Genomic DNA, 26,124 nt, shown 5'->3' on the forward strand with positions numbered 1-26,124 from the left:
GCCATACCACCTTTTCCTTTAGCGGAAGATCAGAAGTGATCAGCGTGTGTGTGCGTATGCATGTGTATATGTCCTTACTCTCAAGAACTAAAAGTACCAACTACCCTGAGCTCACTTCTTCCTTCCTGGCGCTGTGATAAAGGCCTGGATTTCAGGCCTTATGGAAGTGATCTTAATGCCCGTCGATGTGAATCTACCACTAACCACTTTCCTCTCAGAAACCTAAGTAGCATGCAGGGTGGGAGCCAGAAATATGCCCTTCTTTGGTTGACTGTCACTGGGAGGTAGCAAATACAGTAGTGGTGCAGCATTTAAACGGCTTCAGCCAATTAAAGGACGTGATGACAGAAAGAGCAGAAGCCTTTCGAGTGTCAGCAGCTGGAGGGGTCCTATTCTGAAGCAGCTTTTTAATTATGCTTCAGTAAGTTCCCACATCTAATAATGCTTTCATCTACATTCATATAAAAATATTCATCATTCAGCAACTCAACACGAACACTTTCTATTTTAGAGCTAGCATTCACAGTCAAAAGCAATATGGTAGAAATTTGCTATTCTGTAAGTAAATTTAAGAGCTACTTGATAAATCAGGTTTAAATTTCAATAATCTGAAGTCTTGCAGGAACACTTGCAACCACCAATTAATAGTACATTACTGTCTACATGTGAGGATGATCCAAATTTAGCAAACATGTACTGAAGTATGAAATGACCTGTGACAGAACAATGGGCAGAATTTTCCGTGCCCGCTGACGTTGGGTGTGTTTGGCGGTGTGAGCGGACAATATGATGAAAAGGCTGAAAATCGGTTTTACGTTGTCGTCAAACCAGTTTGCAATCATCCGCTCTGCCCGTCAATGGTGGGCCGCGTTTCCTGCCATCAGACATCGGAACCTCATCATAATACATCTGCATATCATTATAAGGCCAGCCCACCGGAATCATCCCCCCCACACTGGATCATCCGCCTACGTTGGCAGGAAAACACGCCGACGTGTTTCATAACTCTACATAAGTGACATGCACCTGGCGGGCTGCACTTCACTCGGGACTTCAAGGTTTGTTTGCCTACCTTGCTTCGGTCAGCACTCGCAGTCATCAGTGCCAGACTTCACAGACAGCACCACATCACTTTTAGGGGGCCTTGGGGGCCGGTCTCTACCTACCAGACCAGCCATAAGGCGGGGGTGACTTCTCAATGGCTGCAGGGCCAGGACTTGCTTGGGAAAGAGGGAGAAGTGGCCTCAGGCAAGGGAAGGGGGTATCCCAGGGTGTGTGTGGGGGCACAAGTTGATCTGTGCAAGTGGACTCAAGATCGTGAGGGCTGAAGAGGCAGCTTCCAGAGCGATGAGGCCAGATGGAGATGTGAAGGTGTGTGTGAGAGAATGAGTGGTGATGTCCCTTGGGCTGGCAGTGAGTGAGATGCCAGTGAATGCATGATGGGCTTGAATGTGTGAGTTTAGAGTGATAAGATGGCTGCCTTACCCTGGCAGCACGGATGAGATCATTCATCTTCTATCTCCATTGGATGGCTAACCTCTTCTGTGCAGCGTTGGCACTGATCACAACTGTCATCACCTACTAAGTTGGAGTGGTAATGTTGCTGCCCCTCCTGCGGCCAGAGTTGGGGTAGAGGACATCATAGCGGTCCTCCACGGCATCCAAAAGGCACTTGAGGGATGCGTCACTAAACCTGGGGGCTGCAGTCTTCTTGCCTTTTAGGGTCTTCTGTTCAGCAGTCCTGGGCTGGAAGCACTGAGAGGTGTGCGCACGGCTGCACTTTAAAGGTGGCCGTTGTTTTTCCCGCCTGCTACCGCACTTAGTGCAAATCTGGGACAATTCCGCCCAATGTCTTTTCAAATATCATCTGAGGAAATTATTAGAGCTGTTAATTTCATATTGAAAATAAAATCAATGATTATAGGCTAGTTATAACTAATTATAGATTATAACTACATTTTGATTATTTGCTTATGTGAGTAGCTTGTCATAGATAATTCTGGACCACTAATTTATTTAGTGATAATGTACTGATTAAAATTCCAAATAATGTTATTTGCACGGGGATTTACAAATATGAGACTTTTATAAAAGCCTGGATGGTGTAATGGGGATTTCTATGCTGTCAGTTAACATATTTGTGAGTGCAGAAAGACAAACAGTAGGAACAATAATTATTTTACATGATGAATGCTTTTAATTGCAAGTTGTTGTAATACTGCCCCTAGCTGTGGATCAATTTAAAGTTGGGAGTGGCTGGGAAACCACAATAATTGTTGTTACTCTCTTCTTGTTTTGTTCCTTTCATCTCTTTTCTCCTTTGATGTGGTGTGGTTCCAAGGGCACTGCATGCTTTCTGGTTCCTCATTCAAGTGGCCATTGTTCACGTGTGATCTTCAATAGTGAGGATTGGCATCAGAGCCCAGACTGAATGTGTCCTCTCTGAATCCACACATCCGCACTTTTCAGCAGGAATCACAGGAGAAATCTCAAAAGCAAGAACTCTGCCTGGTTTTCTCCTCTCTTACTGAAGGTCCTTAATGCTTGGATTCAAAACTGGAATCTTTCTAATTGGCATGGCTCCTTTCCTGACTAGACAAACCAGTGGCTGGATAAACTTGCTGAGCCATCAAGTGAGCCCCTGCTGAGTTATCTTCTAACTGAAAAGGGGCAGAGTGATGATACTAAAGGCTACCTATTAACCTTATAACAGGGTAAATAGGATGCAGGCTTTGTACCAGCAGCAGATATATTTATATTTGTGTTTCTACAGATGAGGAGTTGTACTCCCCCCTAATTTCATACCACTCAGTCTTCTGCAATAGTTTCCTGTGTCACAGGTTTACTGCAAGTACCTCACGTAAGAACTGGAGTGAAAAGAAAACTGTTCAAGAGGCAAAATGGAGTATAAGGTAATAAAGCAGATAATAAAAACTAAGAAGGTAAAAAAAAATAAGGGGGAGATAAAGGAAAAGTAAGGGAGGGAATAAAAACTATGGCAAGAGAGAGAAAAGGTGGAGAAAGAGATAGAAATGAGAGAGGGGACAGAAAAAGACAGAAAGGAATGTGAAAGAGACAGAGAAAAGCAGGGGGATGCAGCAAGGGGGAAAGAAAAATGAAGGAGGAAAGTATAAAAAAAACAAAACGAGCAAAATAAACATTAGTAGAGGAGACTGACAGTAGTGGGGATAAAGGATGAGAGAGGTTGTTTTTGCACTTTCAGTATCTTTAACTAAAGGTGTGTGAGAAGCTGAGAATTATGTTTTGCAAGACACAGCCTGAAAAGATTTGAGAAACACTAAATCATATATGTTTGTTCAAAATAATGAAAAATAACAATTGACTTGAACCAGCCTTGAAGGTACGTGCATTGTGTAGGCCTACAGAATCCACTTACATTTAGTCAGTGGTTGCATTTATGTACTAACATTGGAGTTGATAGATGATTAAATGTTGCAGGGAGAAGGTTCCATGGTGGGCAGTGGTCAGCAAGTTGCAGAGGTCTCAACCTATGATCTTAACCATGATAAAGTTTTCAATGAGACACTCCAGCAGGTTGCAGATTCAGCATTCAGATTCAGCACTTTCACTCCTGAGTCAGAAGGTTGGTGGATTCAAATTCTATTCCAGAAAAATAGCTACAGCATGTTGACTGATACACCAGTGCATTACTGTGTGCTACACTGTCAGAGGTGTTGCACTTCAGATGAAATGTTAAACTAAATTCCTGGCTGCCCTCTTAGGTGGATGTAAGAGAAGGGAGCCAATATTTACCCCTCAGGCACCATCACTAAAAAATGCATGGATTGGCTGCCATATGTCCTACATTACAAGAGTGATGACATTTCAAAAGTATTTCACTGGGCAGAATTTTGAGGTCGTTGGGCAGGCGCGGTGGGCGGCCCCAGGAGCGGCCGGGAAATGGTCTGCCGTTTAACATCGGCCCCCGACCATCGGCCAATTAAAGGCCGGCCAGCGTGAAAGGCTCAGCGCTGCCGGGGTGGGGGCGGGAGGAGGGCGAAGGCTGAAGTCAGTGCAGGCGTGGGGCTGTGCGTAATGTAAGCTCCCTGAAAGCAGGGAGCTGCCTCAGGGAGCTGAAGAATTTAAAACCATCAAATAAAGATTTTAAAATGCAGAAAAAATGTCCACACATCGAACTCACTCACCTAAACATATAGATTATAAAAATGCTGCCCAAACATTTTTTTAAAATTAATATCGGAAACCTCATCCTGCCCTCGGATGAGGTTTCCTCAAAAATCCAAAAGCCGCCTGGCCGATTCGCTCGCCCGCCAATCGCCACGCTGGGCGGGCAGCGAAAATTCCAGGTTAATTAATACATTAATGGCCTTAATAGGCCTCTTAATTGTCGGCAGGCGCACTGCTGACTCTCGCACGCGCCTGCGACCGAAATATCACATGAATGAGCGATGATGTCGGGACACTCGCCCGACGTCATCGCGTGCTATTTTACGCTCGGGCGAAAAATCCTGCTCATTGGCTGTGAAGTGCTTTGAAATGTCCTGAGGTCTTTCTTTCAAAATAGAAAGGAAGCATGAAATTCAGCACAGTTTGGGACATTTTGTTATGGCAGGTTAAAACTGCTGTCATTAAATGTTACAAGTCTGAAGACTGCAAACACAAGGGTTTTCAAAAAATAATTTAAACTTTCACCTTTTGCCCTATGACTATGAGAATATAGTAGTACCCTGGTCTTACAGTGCAAAATAATTAAAATATGTTGTTACCACAGAATCTGCAAAGGACAACTTCAAATGAAATTATTCGAAAAGATCTCAAAATCTGGGTACTTAGCTACTTTACATCTGTTATTGTTAATATCTAAAAGGCTAGGAAAATATTATCATTCACGCGAAGAGTTTCAAAATACCACAATCACGGACTGTCAGAACTGAGCAAATAGTCCTCATTCTGACAATGCTCTAGTCATTGTGACATCGCTGGTCCATTGTAATATTAACACACAAAGAAAATTATCGAAAAAAATACATTTTTGACGTAAAAATTATTTAATGTGCTAATAAATAACATGATGACAATCTCTCTGTTCAAAGTTCATCAGCCTGCAATGCTAACCCGGGCTCCAATATTGCTAAGGTCGGTTTGCATAGATCGGGGCGGGGGGAGGCCGGAGGGTGGTGGTAGGTTCAGATGGGAAACCCAGGAGTCTGGGTTTCTGTCTGGGTTTCCAACATGCTGTGGAGTTTTACCTCCACCGTGTGCAATTTTCTCCTCAACGGGCTCTACGCTCAGAGGTCAGCCTGTGGACAACATAGCTTCCAGATGGGAAGGGGTACTTAGGCTACGGAAGCAGATAAAGAGCCTGAAGCTGCTACTGGGAGTAAGGGGTGGGATCCCTGATCCCGGGGGTCTTTGCATGGGAGGCAGTTTTTGATGGAGGAGGGAGATTGCGGAGCTGGGAGGGAACATTTTTGCTCCACATGGCCCACTGTGATGCTTGACCTTCTCCCCAAATCAGCCCTAGCCTCCTTTCAGCCTCCGGATTTCCCAAGGCGCAGAAGCCCATTGGCCGTGGTTAAACTTGCACAGCAGTTTAAATCATAGGTTGCAGTCTCATTAAAGTATTTAAACCTGAAGTGGGCAGGTTGGAGGCGGGTCAGGTTTGAAACTTAACATCTCACCCAACTCCAATCCACCAATTCTTGGGGCTTAAAATGCACCTCCCTGATTCTCTGCCTGACTCACTGAGTGTTTCCAGCATTTTCTGTTTTCATTTATGAAAATTTCTCCATTGGGCTTGACAAATTTGGTCATGACCAAGTTCTTAGAGAACTTGGCGAATTCATCCTAAAGTGGCACAGCAAGAACAGTGGGATTTTGGATCAATTCTCCCAAATTTACTCATTTTAGTCTTGCTGTAGTCAGACACCAAAAAGAAGCTAGACAAAGACCAAAGGATTGAGCATTAAGCCTCGCCACTAGTCATTGGCACAGTAAATTGGGGCCTAGGAATCTGTCTCATCCTGTAGGCCGGGATTTTCTGGCCCCATCGTTGTGCAACCTGCCGTGGGAGATTCAGCAGTTCAGTTGAAAGTCCATTAACTTTCGGCAGGCCTGGACGATCCCGGCAGCAGGAGGGGCCGGAAAATTTCCTCCTTAGTCACAATCAATTAGTCACCGAAGAAGCTCTAAGATCACAGTTAATTGTGGGGGGGGGGGGGGGGGCGGCAAATATACAGGAACATCTCAGATAGAGAAAAGCACCTTCAGTGTTTCTTCCCTCGCCCACATCTTCTATGTAATCAAGCCGCTTATTACAAATGATGTTTGCTGATATAATCTTTTACCTGAATTTACAGACTGATCCAATGCTGATATATCCAACTGGATAGTGCTTTCATCAATCTGCCTGCTGTTTTGATCATTTTCCACTGCAGTATCAGGGCTACTATACAAATCCTGGGGTGCCTGCTCATCTTTTTCAACAGCTAACTTGTCCGGTTTGGCATCATCTACATTGTTCTGCACCTCAGTTGCCAATTGTTCACTTGCTATATCTTGACTTTCTTGTGCTGGATCTGCATAAAAAAAGAACACATGTACTAGTTTAATAATGTGTACAGAAGTGACCTGATGCTTTCAGGTTTTTAAACCTCATTTTTATTATGGTCCTCCCTTTTTAAGAAATTCTGCAATATGCACCACATCATCCAGATGTTTATTTGGCTTAGTTGTTAACACTATGGTCAGAGGGTTGTGGGTTCAAGTTCAAAGCAGGACTTAAGCATAGAAATCAGGCAACCGCTTCATGCAACACTGCTGGAGTACTGCATCATTGAAGGTGATGAGAAGTTATATCGAGGTCCCATCTGCTTTTTCATGTGGACATTAAGGTTCCCATTGCTCTTACTGAAGGGCAGTAAGTTCTCCAACATTAGCTTCCGAAAGAAATTTCACTGTTGTTTATTGCTTACCAGCCAATAAATATCTCCTAAATTGTCAGCTGAACTGTTCTCATTTGTAACAAATACCCCAAAACAAGGTAACCCATCACGATTTTTCCCCTCTCAGTGCACAAACTGATCATCTGGCCAAGACTGGAAATGGCTGTAGTCAGGAGGGCAAAAAGCCCTGTGGTACTCATTGATACCATATATAAGTGTAACACCATACTTCGTCATTCTCAAGAACTGAAGACTGATAAGATTCAGAAAGTAGATATTTCAATTGATTTTCAATGTGGTGGAAAACATGTACAATAACATGTATAAAAAAGGTTAACTCAAAGGTAGCTGCAGTTGCAGAATGGAACCTTACTACCACGTCCTTTAGAGAAGATCAGAACTAAATATTATCCTGTCCAATACCTTAAAACGCATGACCTTACAACTTCTAAGATAAAAGACAAACTCATATATGAAGGAAAGAGAGTGTCCTGTAATTTAATACAGATTAATGTTTTACAGTTTAAATACGCCAACATTCAATAAGAACATGTATACAGCTTACTTTCACCTCTGAAACACGATTTTCTGACAGACAAAACATGCACCATGTAAGTTTAAAAACGTTTTTTTAAATAGGATGGGACCTCTGGCATTTGGAAAGTGAAAGCTTTTTTAGCTTCAAATGAAGGAGATGTTGTTCCATTATTTTCTGATTTTACAGTGCTCTATTTCCTCTGAGAATAGTCAGACACTCAGTAAAATGACAGCACCCATTAAGTTCAGCATTGGTAGCACCATCTGTATTTCATAATCTCAATTTGGAAATACACATAAGCAGAATTTTTCCCCTGTTTGGGGGGAAGTTGATGGGCGGGCGCATGCGGGCGCACTTCCGATTGGCGTCCCCGATCGGAGGTGCAGCGTCATTTTACATGGGCGGGCCAATTAAGGCCCGCCCAGCGTGACATCCGCAGGGAAGCGCTATGCGCTCCCTGTGCGGGCGGGGGGCGGGGGGATGCCAAAAATCGAGAGTGCGCTCGTTCGTGCATGCGCACGAAAGAGTGCACTCACCTCCCTGAGGCTAAGTGATGCCTCAGGGAGATCGCCTCTGCTTTCAAAAATATTAAAAATAGAAAAAAAAATTCCCTTACATGTCCCCTCATGTGACAATGTTCATAATTTCCAAAAAAACTTTACTAAAATTTTTAAAACCCTACATGCAACCTCATCCCGCCTGTGGATGAGGTTTCATATTTTTCTACTTACCACCGAGGCTGCTGGCCTGCTCGCCAACCTTAAGGTTGGACGGGCAGGTCCACTAATTACTTTAATTGATCTGTCACTGGCCTCAATTGACAGGTCGGCGGGCGCGCAGCTGACTTTGCTGCGCCTCCGCCTTCCTGAAAATTTAAATGGGGCGCGGTGACATCAGGAGTTCCACCCGACGTCACCGCGCGTAATTTTACGTGTCGGCGAGCGGGCCCCACCCCCGCTCACCGATGGTAAAATCCTGCCCATAGTGTGTAGAAACAACCAGGCTCACTGAAGGAAATGCTCCACAGTATTTTAATTTTTGTAATAAAATCAGTAGGCCATAAATACTAAAAATTACTTTTACAGTGTGCTACAGAAATATTATATTTAACAATAGCTGTTTAACTATAATCCTCATTCTCTACTATTCAAAACTTTTGCAGATCACTTGCTCTTATTACTGGATGCACCAAATGGATGCATACACAGTTCCAAAATTCTCATTTGCAAAATAACATAATGTAAATGAATGGGGGGTATTTATTAATTCTGCATAATATTTAAATTCATATTTTTAAAAAGCAATTGAGCACATCAGATCAGGAACATTTTATCTGTTACTCAAAAATTACAGGAAAATAAAGATGAACACATTTGTCTAATACTACACTGTATTTCTACATTTCTAATTGGTTCTCCTTCCACCTGCAATCAGCAATAGCCGGGAATGAAGCCTCTTTGAGGTTAGTGATATTTACACAGGCAGCAAATCCATTACCACCAATCGTGGGGAAAACAGACCATCTGCCATCAAATGGTCCAACCTAAACTGACATATTCAGCAGCTAATCATAACTAAGCATGTCTTTTTTCAACAATCACTTCCACTGGCCTGCTTTGTATTTAGTATTGTACGAAACCAGGTATTGAGCTATGTGCTCCCTGTCTGATGGCTCCTTCATTTGCAGCTGTATAGCCCTGAGCTATAAAGTGAAATATAACTTAATGAGAGGAAGATTCAGTTGGTCAACACATGGCTGATTCAGGATGGAAAGGTTCATACTCTTGAGAGTAACTAGAACAATTTCCAGAGCAAGAAAAGACTATCCCAAGGGGTCAGTCTTTACCTTAACCTGAAATGGCCCCAATGTCATTGCAGAGAGGGTAAACAGAGCAGTGGGGAGTATTTAAAATAATAAAGCAGGATTGGGGAATCTCCAGGCTCCGATTTTAACTCTGGGTTAGTTTTGGGCAGATGGACAATGCTGTGAATCAGAAACACTCTCACTCTTACATAAATGAGACCCAGTTACTTTAAATCCAAGGTTTCATTTAAATCCCACTAACTGGCTTCCCACCTCTCTCTGAAGGGAGGGACCGTGGAAAATCACATGGCTCAAAATCCATCTTCCAATATGAAGCTGTTGGGCTATCCTAGCCAGTTCCATGATTTTTTTAAGGGGGGTAGGGGAGTAGAGGACAGGAGAGGGAGAATTTTGCAATAAGAGAGACTTAAGTTTTCCTTGTGGGGTTTAGAGTGGCACATCTTCTCCTTCAGGCACCACAAGGCAAAATAAAAACAATGAAATTCTTACCCTCTTTGGACTTCTTCTGGCACCAATTTGCTTTGTCACAGGCTTGGCCAGCAGGAAAATCACATGGTTCCTGCTTAGGTTACCTTGTAAAAATTACAGTTGGGTCCAACTAACATCATAGGGTCTCAATGTGCATTTGTTAAAAAGAGCTCTGCTGATCTGGGCAGGTGTCTCACTGTCTGCTCAGGGCAATCAGTGCAAATCGGAACAAATCAGCTGTCAGTGGATAAAGGACTTGGGCAATGTTAACTATCCACCCAATTGGTTCCTGTGGTTGGGTGAGGGTAGAATCACTTTTCAGATCAGAAAAGGAGCAAATGATTAATAAAGCTACTAGAATAAACAATAATAACAAAAATTTTGTAGCACCTTTAGAGTAATAAAACGTCCCAAAGTGCTTCACAGGGGCATTATAAAACAAATACCAAGCCACATAAGGAGATCCTGGCAGAATTTTACTAGTCTGTGGCGACGGCCAGGGAGGCAGTAACACCCCAGGGGGAATGTATCGGAGTGCAGCCCTGAAATCTTCCTGCCGCCAGACAAATTTCCCAAGGGAGGTTAGGGAGCTGGACTGGGAATGAGCAGCACAGCATTAGGCAGGCAATTGAGGCTGTTAAGCAGCTCATTGACAGTGATTATGAAGCGTTCTTCAAATTTTCCATGGGGCAGATGGGTTCCATGGAGCGTCAGGGACTCACTTGTTAAACGGAAATGAGAGCACATCGTCAGGTGAGTGGGTGACTGGAAGTGGCAGCTACTGAGTACAGCTGCATTGTCAACCAGGCAGGCTGAGCTTTAGTTAAGCAAAGGATTGAAAAGGTGAGGGATTGCACAGTGTGGGTTCATATTGCAAGAGTGTCTCCCAGGCCCATGGCGGCGAGTGCAGGCAGCACTAGGGGGTTGAGAGACTTTGTGCCATGAAGGCTCCAATTCTCAGTGGGTGCACTGTATTCTGAGTTTGACTCCTCCAATAAGCAAGAGAGTGAGAGAGAGAGAGACACCAGTTCAGTCACATGGAGCTCAGCTGCAACAGCCCAAGGAGGAACAGCCTCATAAGGGTGCAAGGTTACATGGAAGAGGATGCATATAGGGTCATGAATGTAGGCTGATGTTCTTAAAAGATGCTACCCTGCTGAAAAGGTTCACAGAGGCTTAGCTCCATGGAGACGTCAGAACACCAGTGTCTCTGAAGACCATGTCTGTCCAGGCAGGTGGTAGCAGAGGCATATACAATATTGCAGGAGGAGTTAAGGCCAATCGGATGTGGGTGGCCATCCATTGCCTGTGGCTGTGAAGGTGACCATGGCGCTCAATGTTTACAGCGCAGACTTGTTCCAGGGATTGTTTGCAGACATTTGTGGGATCTTCCAGTCAGTGGTTCATCACTGCATCAAACAGGCCATTGACCAGTGGTCAGGGCAATGCATCATTGCACCGATCAGGCTAGTCAGGCCAAGAGGGCAAAAGAATTCAGGCCATCACTGGATTCCCTAAGGTGCACAGTCTAATTGACTGCACACAAGAGGCCATCAAGGCTGCCACAGAGCAGCCAGGTGCATTAATAATCAGGAAAGGCTTCCACTCACTGGATGTTCAATTAGTCTATGACCCTCGCAGAAGGATCCTGCAGCTGTGTGCACGGTTGCTGGGAAGTTGGCACAGTTCGTACACCATTAGACAATGCCAGGTATCTCAGCTGTTTAGACCACCCGGATGCCTTTGTGGATGGATCCTGGGTGACAAGGGGTTTGCACTAAAGACATGGCTCTTACACCTGTGCAGAACCCCATTACAGCATTGAGGGCACCACTGGCGTGTGACTGCAAGGGTGACCATCACAAAGATCACTGGCATTCTGAAAATGAGGCTCAGATGCCCGGATATATAGCACACAGCCCTGCAGTACACCCCATCTGGGTCTCACGTATTCTGGGGGCATGCTTCGCTCTGCACAACCTGACACTCCAGAACAGAATAGCATTGGAGACACCTCCGCCTCTCCAAAGAAGAGCTGAAGGAGGTTTAGGACCAGATGGCCAATGGAAATGCACCCAGGGGTCTGATGTCAATGGGTATTGACATGTGTCCCAGGAAGACACACAGCCCACTTAAAAGCACTCAAGAAGCTTAACACCATCCAGGACAAAGCAGCCCACTTGATTGGCACCCCATCCACAGACATTTAATCCCTTCACCACCGATGCACAGTAGCAGCAGTGTGTACCATCCACAAGATGCACTGCAGGAACTCACCAATGCCCCTTAGACAGCACCTTCCAAACCCATGATCTCTACCATCTAGAAGGACAAGGGAAGCAGACACATGGGAACACCACCACCTGGAAGTTCCCCTCCAAGTCACTCACCATCCTGACTTGGAAATATATCACTGTTCCTTCACTGTCGCTGGGTCAAAATCCTGGAACTCCCTTCCTATCAGCATTGTGGGTGTACCTACACCACATGGACTGCAGCGGTTCATGAAGGCAGCTTACTACCACTTTCTCAAGGGCAACTAGGGATGGGCAATAAATGCTGGCCCAGCCAGCGAAGCCCACATCCCATGAATGAATTTACAAATGCATGCATTTCTCCTGAGATGCCATTAAATGCCCTGAAGACTGTTCAATATTCTTCTTCAGGTCGCCTTGATGGCCCTTCCTTAAACACCTTTACCTTTTCCTTGGCCCCATCACTACACTATCCCAAGGGCAATATTTAACATTGGCTCTCATTCTTTGCACACCTTTTCATGCTCTCCATCTCAAGAGCTCACTATCTGGTAAAGGCCCACTGGTGCTGAATTTAGCAGATGAACTGTTATAGAATGCATTACAACACCTTTAACTTTGCACCTAAATTTAACACTTTGGCTTTCAGCAAGACACTATCACCAAGTGAGACCCCAAGTGCAGCTAGGTGGATTTATGTGAATGCTTCCAGGTGCTCCTGCATTGTGCTCTCCCAGTGCCTGCAGTTGATGTGGAGGCAGGCAGCTGCTGTTTCTGCTCTGGTACATGAAATCGCTGGGAGAGACGGCCTCTGGGTGACTGAATCCTAGAGGGATCCGGCACATTTGGGCCCCCTGCATCTGTGCAGGGGTCACCTCTGTCACTGGGGCTTCATGCTGCATTCATGTCACTATCAAAGGGGACAAGGATTCGCCATCAATGCAAGGAACACATTGAGTGGAGCCCCCATAGGCTTCAGGCAGTCACTGCTCCACCCTTTCACGGCCCATCTGCCCTCTCCTGCATCTCTGGAGTGGTGGAACGCCCAGCAATGGGTCCTGGAGGCTCAGGGCCAGCCCGCCCAAACACTGTTTAACACGATTCATGGATGAGGCCATATTGTGGAAGTCAGTGTACACCTGCTGCATCTGCTCGGTGGTCTCCCTGCATGTGGCTCTCCATAAAGGTCACTGCTCTCAAACGGCAGAGGCCATTTGCTCATACGCCAGAGACATGGCACCATTCACGGTGTGGATGGACTCCTCCATCATATGTACATGGGTGTGAACAGCCTCTGGGAACTCTAACAGATGTCCACACACCTTATGCTGCTGCCCCAGCATCTGCCGCTTTGCTGGTGACTCCTGAAGTTTGCCATCTGCAGGAAGCTGAACAACATTGGACCTTTCCTCTCTCTTCCGAGGGAAAGTATTTGCAATTGTCATTGCCTCCATTAACTGCCTGTGTGTGTCTGTGTATTGCTCACCAGCTGGTGCCATCAATTCTAACCATGCAAATGCCCACTGACATGTAAGTTTCTGCACTGGACTGGTGTGACGCTGTCTCCTAACATGGCAGATCCTCTTCTGAGGGCCCATATGCTCCCAGAGTCATCGTCGGTTCCCTCATCTACTCTGGGACTTGCGGGAGAGACAGGATAGTAGGTTGAACCTCCAACTGCTGCTGCCTGTCCTTAATCAGGAGCTCCCTGTGTTCATCAAGAGCAACAGAGGCACCATAGTTAGCATTTGCTGGATGATGTCATGACCACATCCATGGTATTACTCACTTTGTAAGAGCTCCACAGACACCTCACCCCCAGTGACAGGCTGCCCTGCTGCAACCCAACCTATTTCCACTGCCTTCTCCTCCATTGGAGTTACTACAGCTTTTTTTTTGTAAAAATATACTTTATTCATAAAATATCTTCAATCACATTCAAAACCATTTCAAAAACAACATTACAAGGGTACAATCCAGGTTAAACTTTTACAAAATGTATCACCAGGTGCATCAGTACAAACAATATTACAGTCATTTACAGCCTTTCATTTTGATCTGTACAGCCCGAGGGGCTCTAAACAGTTCCCAGTCTCTCGGTGCACTGTGGTAGAAAGGTCTTAGACAGCGACCCTTCCCCATTGCGCCTTTGCGGCAGCTGCCCCAAGCTTTAGTGCGTCCCTCAGCACGTAGTCCTGGACTTTGGATTGTGCCAGTCCGCAACAATCGGTCGGGGACAACTCTTTGCGCTGGAAGACCAACAAGTTTCGGGCAGACCAAAGCGCGTCTTTCACCGAGTTGATGATCCTCCAGCTGCAGTTGATGTTTGTCTCGGTGTGTGTCCCTGGGAACAGCCCGTAGAGCACAGAGTCCTGTGTCACAGAACTGCTCGGGATGAACCTCGACAGCAACCACTGCATCTCTCTCCAGACTTTCTTTGCAAAGGCACAATCCACAAGGAGGTGAACAACGGTCTCTTCCCCACCACAGCCACCTCGAGGGCAACGTGCAGAGGGGGTGAGCCTCCTGGCGTGTAGGAAGGATCTGACGGGGAGGGCCTTTCTCACCACCAGCCAAGCTACGTCTTGGTGCTTGTTGGAAAGTTCTGGCGATGAGGCATTCTGCCAAATGACTTTGACAGTCTGCTCGGGGAACCATCCCACAGGGTCCACCCTCTCCTTTTCCCTCAGGGCCTCTAGGACGTTACGTGCTGACCACTGCCTGATGGACTTGTGGTCAAAGGTGTTTTTCTGCATAAATTTTTCCACCAGGGACAGGTGGTACGGCACGGTCCAACTACTTGGAGCGTTCCGCGGCAGCGTGGCCAGACCCATCCTTCGCAACACCGGGGACAGGTAGAACCTCAGCACGTAGTGACACTTGGTGTTTGCGTACTGAGGGTCTACGCACCGCTTGATGCAGCCGCACACAAAGGTGGCCATCAGTATGAGGGCGATGTTGGGCACGTTTTTTCCCCCTTTATCTAGAGGCTTGTACATCGCGTCCCTGCGGACACGATCCATTTTCGACCTCCAGATAAAGCGGAAGATGGCTCGAGTGATCGCCGTCGCGCAGGAGTCTGGAATGGGCCAGACCTGCGCCACGTACAGCAACAGCGAGAGTACCTCACACCTGATGACCAGGTTCTTACCCGCAATGGAGAGGGAGCGTCGCTCCCACATGCCCAGTTTCCTTTTCACCATAGCCACTCGCTCCTTCCAGTTTCTAACGCATGCCCCGGTCCCTCCGAACCATATCCCCAGCACCTTCAGGCCGTCAGCCCTGACAGTGAAGGGGACAAAGGATCGGTCAGCCCAGTTCCCAAAGAACATTTTTTTTTTTTTTTTTTTGTAAAAATATACTTTATTCATAAAATATCTTCAATCACATTCAAAACCATTTCAAAAACAACATTACAAGGGTACAATCCAGGTTAAACTTTTACAAAATGTATCACCAGGTGCATCAGTACAAACAATACAATATTACAATCATTTACAGCCTTTCATTTTGATCTGTACAGCCCGAGGGGCTCTAAACAGTTCCCAGTCTCTCGGTGCACTGTGGTAGAAAGGTCTTAGACAGCGACCCTTCCCCATTGCGCCTTTGCGGCAGCTGCCCCAAGCTTTAGTGCGTCCCTCAGCACGTAGTCCTGGACTTTGGATTGTGCCAGTCCGCAACAATCGGTCGGGGACAACTCTTTGCGCTGGAAGACCAACAAGTTTCGGGCAGACCAAAGCGCGTCTTTCACCGAGTTGATGATCCTCCAGCTGCAGTTGATGTTTGTCTCGGTGTGTGTCCCTGGGAACAGCCCGTAGAGCACAGAGTCCTGTGTCACAGAACTGCTCGGGATGAACCTCGACAGCAACCACTGCATCTCTCTCCAGACTTTCTTTGCAAAGGCACAATCCACAAGGAGGTGAACAACGGTCTCTTCCCCACCACAGCCACCTCGAGGGCAACGTGCAGAGGGGGTGAGCCTCCTGGCGTGTAGGAAGGATCTGACGGGGAGGGCCTTTCTCACCACCAGCCAAGCTACGTCTTGGTGCTTGTTGGAAAGTTCTGGCGATGAGGCATTCTGCCAAATGACTTTGACAGTCTGCTCGGGGAACCATCCCACAGGGTCCACCCTCTCCTTTTCCCTCAGGGCCTCTAGGACGTTACGTGCTGACCACTGCCTGATGGACTTGTGGTCAAAGGTGTTTTTCTGCATAAATTTTTCCACCAGGGACAGGTGGTACGGCACGGTCCAACTACTTGGAGCGTTCCGCGGCAGCGTGGCCAGACCCATCCTTCGCAACACCGGGGACAGGTAGAACCTCAGCACGTAGTGACACTTGGTGTTTGCGTACTGAGGGTCTACGCACCGCTTGATGCAGCCACACACAAAGGTGGCCATCAGTATGAGGGCGATGTTGGGCACGTTTTTTCCCCCTTTATCTAGAGGCTTGTACATCGCGTCCCTGCGGACACGATCCATTTTCGACCTCCAGATAAAGCGGAAGATGGCTCGAGTGATCGCCATCGCGCAGGAGTCTGGAATGGGCCAGACCTGCGCCACGTACAGCAACAGCGAGAGTACCTCACACCTGATGACCAGGTTCTTTCCCGCAATGGAGAGGGAGCGTCGCTCCCACATGCCCAGTTTCCTTTTCACCATAGCCACTCGCTCCTTCCAGTTTCTAACGCATGCCCCGGTCCCTCCGAACCATATCCCCAGCACCTTCAGGCCGTCAGCCCTGACAGTGAAGGGGACAAAGGATCGGTCAGCCCAGTTCCCAAAGAACATGGCCTCGCTCTTCCCACAATTTACCTTGGCTCCCGAGGCCAGTTCGAACTGGTCGCAGATGTGCATCAGTCTACGCACCGACAGCGGATCCGAGCAGAAGACGGCGACGTCGTCCATGTACAGGGAGGCTTTTACCTGAGTGCCTCCACTGCCTGGGATCGTCACTCCTCTTATGCCCGGATCCTTCCTGATGGACTCGGCAAAGGGTTCTATGCAACACACGAAAAGGACAGGCGAGAGAGGACAGCCCTGCCTGACTCCAGATTTGATCGGAAAGCTATCTGTTTCCCACCCATTGATTGAGACTGCGCTACTGATGTTAGTGTAGAGCAGTTGGATCCAATTTCGAATTCCCTCCCCAAACCCCATTTTGGAGAGCACATCCCCCATGTAGGTGTGCGATATTCTGTCAAAGGCCTTCTCCTGATCCAAGCTGATGAGGCAGGTATCCACACCCCTGTCCTGTACATAGGCAATCGTATCCCTGAGCAGCGCCAGGCTGTCAGAGATCTTCCTGCCTGGCACAGAGCAGGTCTGGTCAGGGTGAATCACCAATTCCAGAGCGGATTTGACCCGATTGGCGATGACCTTGGACAGAATCTTATAGTCCACATTCAACAGTGAAATGGGTCGCCAATTTCTAATTTCCTCCCTTTCCCCCTTGTGCTTGTAGATGAGGGTGATGATGCCTTTCCTCATGGATTCTGACATGCTACCGGCCAGGAGCATACTCTCGTACACTCCTAGCAGGTCTGGGCCGATCAAGTCCCACAGAGCCGAATACAACTCCGCCGGCAAGCCGTCGCTTCCGGGGGTTTTACTCTTCTCGAAGGACTCGAGGGCCTTAGTCAGTTCGTCAGGAGTTAGCGGTTTGTCCAGGCTCTCCCGCGTACTGTCATCTAAGACCTCCGTGATAGAGGACAGGAAGGACTGGGAGGCCGTGCTGTCCGTGGGCTTCACGTCATACAATCCGGCGTAAAAGGATTTGCTGATCCTCAGAATGTCGGACCGTGATGACTTTACTGAGCCGTCTTCTTCCTTCAGGCTGCTGATCACAGAGCGCTCTCTGTGTACCTTTTGGAAGAAGAAACGTGAGCACGTCTCATCCTGCTCCACGGAGCGGACTCTGGAACGGAAGATGATCTTGGAGGCCTCCGAGGCAAAGTGCGAGGCTTGCTGGCCCTTCACCTCTTGGAGCTCCTCCTTGACATCGACCCCCATCGACTGCAGCCGGAGCAGATTCTGCATCTTTTTCTGGAGTCGGGACATTTCCCTCTGTTCCTTTCTAGCTTTCTGGGTGCCTTTGAGGATGAAAAACCTCTTGATGCTTCCCTTGATCGCTTCCCACCAGTGTGTCAGGGACTCAAAGAGGGGTTTCATGGTTCTCCAACCTTTGTAATCCCTCTTGAGCTCCTCAATGTTCTCTGTGGTCAGCTGTTGCACATTTAGCTTCCATGCCCCCCTGCCCACCCTCAGGTCCTTCTCCAAGTGGCAGTCCGCCAGTAGGAGGCAGTGGTCAGAGAAGAACACCGGCTTGACGTCGGTGGATCTGACTGTGAATGCACGGGACACAAACAGGAAGTCTATCCTGGAACGAATGGACCCGTCTGGCCGCGACCAGGTGTATCTACGCTGCGCTCCGTCTGCAGGGTTGCTGAAGACGTCGTGCAGCTTGGCATCCTTAACTGTTTCCATCAGGGATCTGGACGTAGCGTCCAATCTGCTTCCGGCCCTGCCGGATCGTCCAGCCGCATCGATGATGCAGTTGAAGTCCCCGCCCAGAATGACCGGCCTGGAGGTCGCCAGCAGCAGTGGGAGCTGCTGAAAAACCTCCAGCCGCTCAGCCCCTTGTGCCGGGCCATACACGTTAATTAACCGGAGTGGAGCGTTCTTGTACATTACGTCTGCTACCAGGAGTCGCCCGCCCACCACCTCCTTGACTTCGGAGACGGTGAAGTTGCCTCCCCGCAGCAGAATACCCAGGCCGGAGGAACGAGAGTCGTTTCCGCCCGACCAGACCGATGGCCCGTGGGACCACCATCGTGACCATTGCCTGTAGGAGCTGAGGTGCGGTATCGCACACTCCTGCAGAAACAACAGGTCAGCTTTGACCTTGGCTAGGTAGTCCAAGGTCGCAACACATCGCGTAGTAGATTTAATGCTACGCACATTTATGGATACAATCTTTAAACCCATTTTAAAGCATTTATTCTCCTACCAAACCCACTGTCTCTGAGAGTCCCAGACCTTTAGTCTGCTCCTTCATACCCGTAGTGAGCTCAAATTCCTTCACTTTGGATGGGCTGAGGTAGATCTCCTTGGCCGTGTTCTGCTCCGGTGGCATCTGGAGGTTCACGTAGAGAGCGGGTTTTGAGATGACCTTTGCTGGAGAAGCTTCTCCAAAACTCACCCCCTCTGGGGTGTTGCTGTTCCCGGCTTCCTGGAGCTGGGGTGCGATGATTGCCTCAATGCTCCCAGATTCCAGGGGCTGTGGTGCACTGGCCTCCTCAGGTTGCAGGCAAAGTTGGGGTGCGCTGGTCTCCTTGTTGTCTCCAATTTTCTGGAGCTCGGGTGTCTCGTCCTCCAACGCCCTGGAGCTTTGCCGCCTCTTCTGTCGGTGCCGCCCTGGCACTTCATCATCCGAAGAGCTGCTGCCCTTGTCATCCGTGTCGGATGGGAGACGCCTCTTGCCGCTTCTCTGGGAAGTGCCTTTGCTTCTTCTTCGCTCCTTCTTACTTTTCTTGTTCTTCACCGTCCGCCACTCCCCCTGCTGCTTTTCCACTGCTGCCTCCTCCTCCATTGATTCGCTGTCCTGAGGACTGGGAGGTTCAGGGGGTAGTGCTGTTGATTGGCTCTCTGTTGCCTCAATCTCTTTCTCCACCTTGTCTCTCTCTGTGTCCTCCTTTGTCCCGTTGAGCTCCCTGGGGGCCTTGGTGGTTGGAGTGACACGGAACATTTCTTCTGCTTCCCCCTGGTCGGCTTTGGCTGCCTGTGCGTAAGTACGGCAGCGTTTGGGGCAGGTCCTGTAGAGGTGACTTGCCTCGCCACACAGGTTGCAGCACTTGGCCTGTTTGCAGTCTTTTGTCTGGTGCCCTTCCTGTTTGCAGATCTTGCAGAGGGAGGCGCTGCAGTTGGCCGCCACATGACCAGCCTTGCCGCATGAGCGACAATGCTTGGGTTGCCCAGCGTAGACCAGGTAGCCCCGGTTTCCCCCGATAGCGAAACTGGAAGGAGGGTGGAAAATGGCTCCCTTACCATCGGTCTTTAGCGTGACCTTAAACAGGCGTTTGCCTGTCCAGAGTTCCCAAAGAACATGGCCAGCTATGAATGGCACACCAGCCCCAGTTCTTGTCCGCTCACTGGCATTGTGAGTGTGCTTCTCCTGTAAATACAGACACATACATTGTCACCCTTAACTCATAGTATGGCTGTGCTCGTCATCTGTATCCCTTTTGTCACAAAGATGTGCTATGTGGACTTAATTTGATATCTCATCAGCTGGTTTCACATATTAACCTTTTTAAAAAAAGGGACATTTCACTGGAACACAAAGACACTGACTTAAAATGGCTGCCAATTTGCATCTGTGTAGCCACAGTCCACTCCATGGAGACGCAAGGTCTGTGGAGGCCCCAATGGAGAGTGTTGTCTTTGGAGGTGTGAAATGCTTTCTTCCTATCTCATCCAAATGGAAGAATGAACCATTCAGGAATTAATTACTGGAACATTAAAAATTAATTACCTCAGCTATCACAATGGCTAAGAAGAGCTGTGCCAGACATGAGCTGATCAACTTCCTTTTAGAATATACAACATGGAGAGGGGTCATGTGATATAACCTTTTGCATGAATGAAAATGGATCGGTGTTCGCAGGGGCGCGGTGTACAAGCCTCTGGATAAAGGGGGAAAAAATGTGCCCAACATCGCCCTCATCCTGATGGCCACCTTTGTGTGTGGCTGCATCAAGCTGTGCATAGACCTTCAGTACGCAAACACCAAGTGTCACTACGTGCTGAGGATCTACCTGTCCCTGGTGTTGCAAAGGATGGGCCTGGCCACGCTGCCACCGAACGCTCCAAGTAGTTGGACCTGTCCCTCCTGTCCCTCGTGGAAAAATTTACGCAGAGAAACGCCTTTGACCACAAGTCCATCAGGCAGTGGTCGGCAGGTAACGTCTTAGAGGCCCTGAGGGAAAAGGAGAGGGCGGATCCTGTGGGATGGTACCCCGAGCAGACTGTCAAAGTCATTTGGCAGAATGCCTCATTGCCAGAACTTTCCAACAAGCACCAAGATGTAGCTTGGCTGGTGGTGAGAAAGGCCCTCCCCATCAGATCCTTCCTACATGCCAGGAGTCTCACCCCCTCGGCACGTTGCCCTTGAGGTGGCTGTGGTGGGGACGAGACCGTTGTTCACCTCCTTGTGGAATGTGCCTTTTCAGAGAAGGTCTGGAGAGAGATGCAGTGGTTTTTGTCAAGGTTCATCCCGAGCAGTTCTGTGACACAGGACTCTGTGCTCTATGGGCTGTTCCCAGGGACACACACCAAGACAAACATCAATTGCAGCTGGAGGATCATCAACTCAGTGAAAGACACTCTTTGGTCTGTCTGAAACTTGTTGGTCTTCCAGTGCAAAGTGTTGTCCCTGACCGAATGTTGCAGACTGGCACATTTCAAGGTCCAGGACTACGTGCTGAGGGACGCACTAATGCTTGGGGCAGCCGCTGCAAAGGCGCAATGGGGAAAGGTCGCTAAGACCTTTCTGCCACAGTGCATCGAGGGGCTGGGGATTGTATAGAACCCTCAGGCTGTACAACTCACAATGAAAGTATGCATTGAATACTAAATGTATCATAATTGTATTGAAGCACCTCAGAGTGCAACCTGATCTATGTCAATAACTTAAATGCCATTGCACTGTCTGACTGTCTGGAATGACCATGTTGAAATGACTGTAATATTCATTGATTGTACTGAAGCACCTCGTGATCCATGTGGAAAAGTTGAATTTGAGGGGCATGGACAGGGACAGAGTGAACAGGGAGCAGCTGTTCCCCTTAGTTGAAGGGTCAGTCACGAGGGGACATAAGTTCAAGGTGAGGGGCAGGAGATTTAGCGGGGGTGTGAGGAAAAACTTTTTTACCCAGAGGGTGGTGATGGTCTGGAATACGCTGCCTGGGAGGGTGGTGGAGGTGGGTTGCCTCACATCCTTTAAAAAGTACCTGGATGAGCACTTGGCACGTCATAACATTCAAGGCTATGGGCCAAGTGCTGGTAAATGGGATTAGGTAGGTAGGTAGGCCAGGTGTTTCTCATGTGTTGGTGCAGACTCGATGGGCCGAAGGGCCTCTTCTGCACAGTGTGATTATGTGATTCTGTTATTGCATTTTTTGTGATGGCCATTTAGAACTTTTTTGTAATGTTCTTTCAGATATTTTATGAATAATTATATTTTTCCAAAAAAAAAAATGAAATGCTTGAATTTGGGATTTGGAAGAGATATTTTAGTTGCTGGAGAAAGCACCTGTCATTCGCCCTCTTTCTCTCCCTACAAGATTCTATCTAAGCTTTGAACTGTTTTGCTGAGTTAAAAGCGTGTCTACATTTCTACAGCATACAGAGACTCTCTACTAAAAGCTGTTGGATTTCTACAAGTGTTTCCAGGAGTGAAAAAGGGACATGCTGGCCATGGCTGTGAAAAGTAACCACCTCACCTGAAGACCAATCTCTGGATGCAATCAGTGAATTTTGATTGGCTTCTTTCTTGAGTCTGCACTTTAACCTGGCTAAGTTTAACATCTGATACTTTGTAAAGTTGTAGTTTTCCTGCATGCTTGGGGTTTAAATGTGTGTTTGTACGTGTTAGTGGAGAGTAGGACATATTTGTACATATTCAACATTTTAATAAAGCTAACCCCTTACACGTTTTTAAACTTAGGAATACCTGTCTGACTTAATTCTTACAAACTGCACACAGTCAAGTACATACCAAATTGACAATACAGCATCCTTTTAAAATTCAAAACCTCTGCTGCAACCATTTGAAGAATGGTTAAAAAAAAACCAGGAGTCATTGCACCCCTCTTCAACTGGTTGTAATACTTTACATATCCAGCACTACGTCACTTGGAGAAGCAACAATCACCTTTGACTAGCTGACAACAAAGCCTCCAAGTTTTATCTGGCAACCTGGACACTTGGCCCTGGTCCCACTGCCACAAGTAAAATCCCAGCGGTGGTGGGAGGAGAGCCTGAAGTGCCCAAAGACAGTTCCGGCACTACGGCACCTGATTTTTACCCTTCCTGCCTGCCAAAATTCCAGCCATATCATCTTTCTTGTATGTGCCGGAGCTTTCTGCTATTGGCCACCCATTTTGGCTAGTTCCCCTGCTTACTGGGTGTTAATTGGCTGCAGACAGGGCAATCCCTAAGAATGCGCCCTTGCAATCACACAAACTAAATTTGACCCTGGCGATGGGACTTCCTCTCAACTGGGACGAGCCTGTCCATTAGATCAGATGATCAAAAGCTTGGTTAAAAATTGTTGGCTTTAAGGAGTGTCTTAAAGGAGGAAAGTGAGGTAGAGAGGTGGAAAGGTTAGGGAATTCCAGATCTTAGGACCTAGGCAACTGGGCACCAATAAAAGCAAAAGACTTAACACAAATAATTAGTTAAGTAAAGAAAACAGAAGAAAAGGAAAGAAACAGACTATATTAGGCAGTGAGAGATAGAAAAGAAATTATGATAAGGGCAAGGAATATCAAAAGATGAATGAGAAAATCCAGAAAAAAAAATATGGGTTCTGAACCACAAAAATTGGAGTCAAGAATGTTTGTAAACGCAAAAAAGCATTCAAAATGGCACTGAAGCAATTAGATGCATTAATAACCAGGGAAGGCTATGACAGAATTGCTATAACAAAAGCTTGGGTTAAATTTGGACTTAATATTGCTGGTGATACCATTTTCAAGAGAGATAGTTACTGGAGGACAGTATCACAGCACTAGAGTATAAGAATGTTGCATCAAGACAGAAGCCGGGATTTTCCACTTCCATTTGTGGTGGGTGTCCTAGCGGGCGGGAGCGGAAAATATCAGGAGACCGCAAAAATCAGTTTCACCTTGTAAAACCAGTTTGCGATTGTCCGCTCTGCTTGTCAATGGCGGGCCGCGTTTCTCACCATCGCTTGTCAGGAAGCTAATTTCAATTCTTTAGCATCTGATTATAAGCCCTGCTGACCAGAATCATCCCCCCACACTGGAACATGAGCTCACGCCGACATATTTCACAACTATACATAAGCAACATGCACCTGGCACTTCGCTTGGGACTTCATGGTTTGTTTGCCTACCTTGCTTTGGGCAGCATTCGTGGTCATCAGCGCCAGGCTTTGCAGGCAGCACCACATCGCCTTTAGGGGGGGCTCACGGGCAGGTCTCCACTTACCAGACCAGCTTTAAGGCGGTGGTGGCTTTTCAACAGCTGCAGAGCTAGGGCTTGCTTGGGGAAGTGGGGTATCTCAGGGTGTGTTTGGGGGCACATGTTGATCTGTGCAAGTGGCCTTAAAATGGTGAGGGTTGAGGAAACAGTCTCCAGAGGAGATGAGGCCAGATGGAGATGTGAGGGTGTGTGTGAGAGTGATTGGTGATGCTGACAGTGAGTGAGATGCCATTTAATGTGTGATAGTCTTAAGAGTTATTTTTTATTCATTCACGGGATCTGGGCATTGTTGGCTGGGCCAGCATTTATTGCCCATCTCTTATTGCCCTTGAGAAGGTGTTGGCGAGCTGCCTTCTTGAGCCGCTGCAGTCCATGTGGTGTAGGTACACCCACAGTGCTGTTATGAAGGGAGTTCCAGGATTTTGACCCAGTGACAGTGAAGGAACAGTGATATGTTTCTAAGTCAGAATGCCTTCCTGTACCATGGTGCCATGGTCAGTTTGCTCATTAGTCCCCACTCTTGTCCTTTTAACCTGCAAGCACCTGGAACCTGTTTGAAAATTGCAAGGGCTGAGGCACCTCCACCTCTACCTTCTCAATCCCTTTACCTACCTCGCTTGCAGTCACATCCTCCTGTCCCTGACCACTGACCAAAGCAGAAGGCCCTATCCTAAGGAGTGTGACCACTTCCTGGAACAGTGTCTAGGCAAAATTCCCCTACCTGATGTGTTGCGGTGTGCACAGCTCAACCTCCAGCTCAATGACTCTGAGCCAAAGCTCCTCAAGCCACAGACACTTACTGCAGATGTGTTTGCCCTGCATCCAGGAGCTCCCACATCCTGCACATCACCTGCCCTGCCATCCTTACAGCATCTTAATTAAATAACAAATTATTTTCTTAATTAATTTTGCATTAAATTAATGCTTCTCTCACCTCACTTAGTGTACTCATTTAAATCTTAGTAATCCAATAAACGCTATCAGCTAAGAATAAAGTAAATAATGGACTCATTAGTTTCTTCCCTTTTGCTCATGTATCTAAATTAATTATAAGGTGGGTACTTTAGGATTATTTAAAAGTTTATGTTTTTCTAAATTCCAGTTCTTCACAGACAGACTCTAACAGCAGTTACTCACCAACCAATTGGCTTACAGCTTTCCTGTGAGGTCACTGCTTGAATTTTTTTCTCTCTCAAACTCAGTGCATGCTGGAAGCTGAAGCTGTGTCTCTCCACAGCTCCCAGACTCAGCTCTCTGCAGTTGCTTCTCCTGATTTCCTCTCAGTAAGTGAAGGCCCCGATCCTGGGTTTTGCTTTATCCTCTCCTCCGCAGGTCCCAAGGAGGTTCTTTCAGCTGCTGCTTCCCCCGACTTCGTCTGAGTTATGGGCGAAGGGGATTTAGTGACATCTCATTTACAGTGTGCTTTGCTCATTGATGATTAGATTTTCTTGTGCCTCTCGTGCTTGATTCTTTCATGGCATGTTAACATCACTGGTAAGCCAGCATAGCTGCCCCTCCCATAATTCTCCTGAGAAGGTGGGTGTCTCACTGGACTCTGGACCTGCTGTTGCAGGTTCATACACAGTGCAGTTAGGAAGACAGTTCCAGCATCTTCAACCTGTAGCAGTGAAGCATCTGTGACCTAGTTCCAAGTCAGGAGGGTGTGTGGCTTTGAGCAGACCCTGAAGATGATGGTGCAGTTCCCAAACGCCTGCAGCCTTTGTCCTTCTAGGTGTGTGGGGTGTTCTGGAGTTGGGCACAGATCTATAGCGATATTATGCGTGAGGCAGTGACCATCAGGGCTTCCAGGGGCTTCACTCTGACTGAAAACGAGTCTGAATAAGGGTTTCAAGGGCCTCCCAGCTCATATCTCAATTGCCCAGGCG

At 47.4% G+C, this 26,124-nt stretch overlaps 1 protein-coding gene across 1 annotated transcript in view; it reads right to left on the reverse strand.

Moving 5' to 3' along the window:
- ifih1 (interferon induced with helicase C domain 1) overlaps nt 1–26,124 on the reverse strand; it is a 173,675-nt gene that overhangs the window by 119,186 nt on the left and 28,365 nt on the right. Inside the window, exon 3 of the mRNA XM_078552277.1 lies at nt 6,330–6,560. Within this exon, the coding sequence (XP_078408403.1) occupies nt 6,330–6,560 (231 nt within the window). The remainder of the gene's footprint in view (nt 1–6,329; nt 6,561–26,124) is intronic.

Source organism: Cetorhinus maximus, chromosome 11 (genome assembly GCF_964194155.1).
Source record: "Cetorhinus maximus chromosome 11, sCetMax3.hap1.1, whole genome shotgun sequence".
Lineage (NCBI taxonomy): Eukaryota > Metazoa > Chordata > Chondrichthyes > Lamniformes > Cetorhinidae > Cetorhinus > Cetorhinus maximus.